Source organism: Coregonus clupeaformis, chromosome 3 (genome assembly GCF_020615455.1).
Source record: "Coregonus clupeaformis isolate EN_2021a chromosome 3, ASM2061545v1, whole genome shotgun sequence".
Lineage (NCBI taxonomy): Eukaryota > Metazoa > Chordata > Actinopteri > Salmoniformes > Salmonidae > Coregonus > Coregonus clupeaformis.
Genome location: NC_059194.1, coordinates 2,026,080 through 2,029,295, shown reverse-complemented (window position 1 = coordinate 2,029,295; position 3,216 = coordinate 2,026,080). Strand labels below are relative to the sequence as shown.

General features: G+C 48.9%; 1 protein-coding gene across 1 annotated transcript; it reads right to left on the bottom strand.

The window, feature by feature from the left end:
• Positions 1 to 262: 262 nt before the first annotated feature.
• LOC121545692 lies at positions 263 to 2,931 on the bottom strand. The gene is made up of 5 exons (XM_041856448.1): positions 2,891 to 2,931; positions 2,351 to 2,755; positions 1,675 to 1,981; positions 1,132 to 1,276; positions 263 to 820 (listed from the first exon to the last, which is right to left on the bottom strand). The coding sequence occupies exons 2-5, from the start codon at positions 2,752 to 2,754 to the stop codon at positions 288 to 290; spliced, it is 1,389 nt and encodes a 462-aa protein (XP_041712382.1). The 5' UTR covers position 2,755; positions 2,891 to 2,931; the 3' UTR covers positions 263 to 287.
• Positions 2,932 to 3,216: the final 285 nt, after the last annotated feature.

Below are 3,216 nucleotides of genomic sequence, written 5' to 3'. Positions count from 1 at the left end.
CCCCCCCCTTTTCCAAAACAACAAAAGTGTTCTGTATTACAAACGCTGCAAACAAACTGTGAATTACAACAAGAAAAATAACTGAAGTTTGGTAGAAAAGAGAAAGAAAGTTCTTCCAATGTTCATGGATGTGTGACTCCTAATATGGACACTGTACATCTGAAATGTTGTATTATAAGGAGCAGGATACATTTGTGACTCTGTCCTAATATGGACACTGTACATCTGAAATGTTGTATTATAAGGAGCAGGATACATTCTGTCAGGCTTGTCTTTCTTTAATGTCATTACCTTCTATCTAGACAGGGGAAGAGCCGTGCCAAGAAACCCTGTGGCCTCTCTGACACATCTATCTTGGGGAACCTGTCGTAAGGTGGGGAGGTCGACCGGGAGAACACCCTGGGGCAGACCTGGAGTCTCAGAGTCCGCCTCTCCCCGCTGTCCTCTCCTGAGTCCAACCTGTAGCGGAGACGCCTCAGTCTGGAACGGAAGGAGGACCTGAAAGAGACCCTCCTCATCCTCCCTTGGGATTGGGAATGTTGGAACGGGAACATTTGGAAGCTACTGGAAGTCTGAGTCCCGATGGTGCTCCCTGCTGTAGATGTCTCCTCCAGTGGACCCTGATGGGAGCTGTGTCCTCCTCCTGGGTCCAGCAGACTGGCCTCCTGGCCATCCTCCAGGTCTCCAGTCTCACAGGTGACGATGGATGCAGTACCATCCTCCAGGTCTCCAGTCTCACAGGTGACGATGGATGCAGTACCATCCTCCAGGTCTCCAGTCGCAGCGGAATAGGATACTGGTCTGATGGTATTGCTGCAATCTGGGTTGGGTAGATGGAAGGGAAAAAGAGAGGGGGAAAGAGGAGAGAGAGAGAGAGAGAAGGTTGAAGGGAAAGAGAGAGAAGGTGGGAAAGATGTAATTGTGGGGATCTGCCCTCTGTTTTCTGTCCTCCGTCAGAGCTCAATATTTAGATTTAATGCAAGACACACTACACTACTGTCCCTCCTTATCCCCATCAAATGAAATGGAAGTATACAATTACGGAAGTGATCAAGCAAATCTATTTTTACACAAATATGTTTGAAATGACAAATACTTTCTAAGAGACAAAACCATACAAGAACATCATACCAGCAGTAGTGATGCTGACGCAGTCTGGGCCGTCTGCTGGCTTCTGAGGGCTTGCTGGTGCAGATGGTAGTGGAACTGAGTCCAGCACTCCAGAATTCTCCTTTCCACAAGATGGATGAATTGGCTCCCGATGCTTTACCACCGACTGCACACACAATGGAGAGGGCCAGTCACTCACTACTCAACACACCAACCCCCAACACCATGGACAGGGCCAGTCACTCACTACTCAATACACCAACCCCCAACACCATGGACAGGGCCAGTCACTCACTACTCAACACACCGACCCCCAACACCATGGACAGGGCCAGTCACTCACTACTCAACACACCGACCCCCAACACCATGGACAGGGCCAATCACTCACTACTCAACACACCAACCCCCAACACCATGGAGAGGGCCAATCACTCACTACTCAACACACCAACCCCCAACACCATGGACAGGGCCAGTCACTCACTACTCAACACACCGACCCCCAACACCATTCTATTCTATCCTAGAACTGCTGTCATGTTCCTCCCTTAAAGGACTGACCTGAACAGAAGGTGGTGAGCAGCGTGTGTCACTCTCCCTACTGATGTGGCTCTTGGTGCAGATGGAGGAGGGTTGGAAGTGGGATTGGGAGTGAGGCTGGGTGAGGGATTGGGAGTGGGATGGAAGGTTGGAGGGTTGGGAGAGGCTTGTGGAGTGGGAGAGAAGGGTGAGGGGTTGGGACTGGGTCTGGGTGAGGGGTTGGGAGTGGGATGGAAGGCTGCTATGCTCTCTGTGCAGCCTGAAAGATACTTCCACATGCCCACGCTTCTTTGGCTTCTTCCGCGACTCAGAATTGAGTACAAACCACCTGCAAAAAAAACATATAAATGTGTTTCTTGCTCTTCTTTTGTGAGTAGTTCACAGATCACAGCTTTAAATGTATTTCTGCATGAGCTATATAAATATGATATCTACAGTATACAGTATGCCACCAGATGGGGTACATCATATACAGTACATTACATCATGTACATTACATTTTATATATTACTGGTCCTCTGTAGCTCAGTTGGTACAGCATGGTTCTTGCAATGCCAGGATAGTGGGTTCGATTCCCGGGACCACCCATCCGTAAAAACATTATGCACGCATGACTGTAAGTCGCTTTGGATAAAAGTGTCTGCTAAATGGCCTGTATTAACATGACGTCAGTGGAAATCAGTTTTCCTCAACGTACCCTTTGTTCCCGTCCTGCTTCTTGATAACATCCTCCAGCCTGAAGCTCACAGTACCCAGGAACTTATCAGGCAGGGCCAGTAGTGGGCGTCGGTGGTGGATGGTCAGGGTCAGGGCTTCGGTGGTGCCATCCCGGGGGGCCGAGGAGGGCAGGGGGAAGGTGAGCTCACAGTTCCAGCGGGGGGTCAGGGTACCGTGGATGACAGGGGTGGTGATTCTCCTCTGCCCCAGCTGGACGACAACGTAAGGGTTGCTGCCCCCATGGAAGCCCTTAGCTCTGAGGCCAGTGGCCCTCAACACAGTCACTGCCAGGTGGGAGGGGGGACCTTCACTGTACCCTGAAGTCACTGCCAGATTGGCATGTGCACTACTATCCTCACTCTCCACAACAGGGCCTGATGACATCCTGCAGGGGACGAGGGTTAGAGTTAGAGTTAGGGTCAGGAACCCTGCTGTGTGGACAGTATTTTATAACTCATAATTCCAAATTGTGCATTAATCTGTGTTATTATTCAGTCTAGTCTTAGTTCTGTTTCCATACCTGTGTTTGGCTCACCCATCAGCTGATGCTGAACGACTCCGGAACTTTTAGTAATGATCAGGAGTTAGTGATGTCATAATGGATGTTCTTTAGAAGGAAGATTCTCCATGGTTCTACCTGAGGCTCAACATTCTCTGTTCAGTGTGTAATAGGGATATTAATAGCTGTCTGTTCTCATACACACCATCCCAAGCCTGATATATTTTGAATCGAAAGATAACAATCTCCAGCTCTTTGAGTTCTGGTTAACCAGTTGCCACAACATTGTCTTGAACAACCTCTGAAAACATCACTTCAAAAACACCTGCTGATTGAAATATGATTTC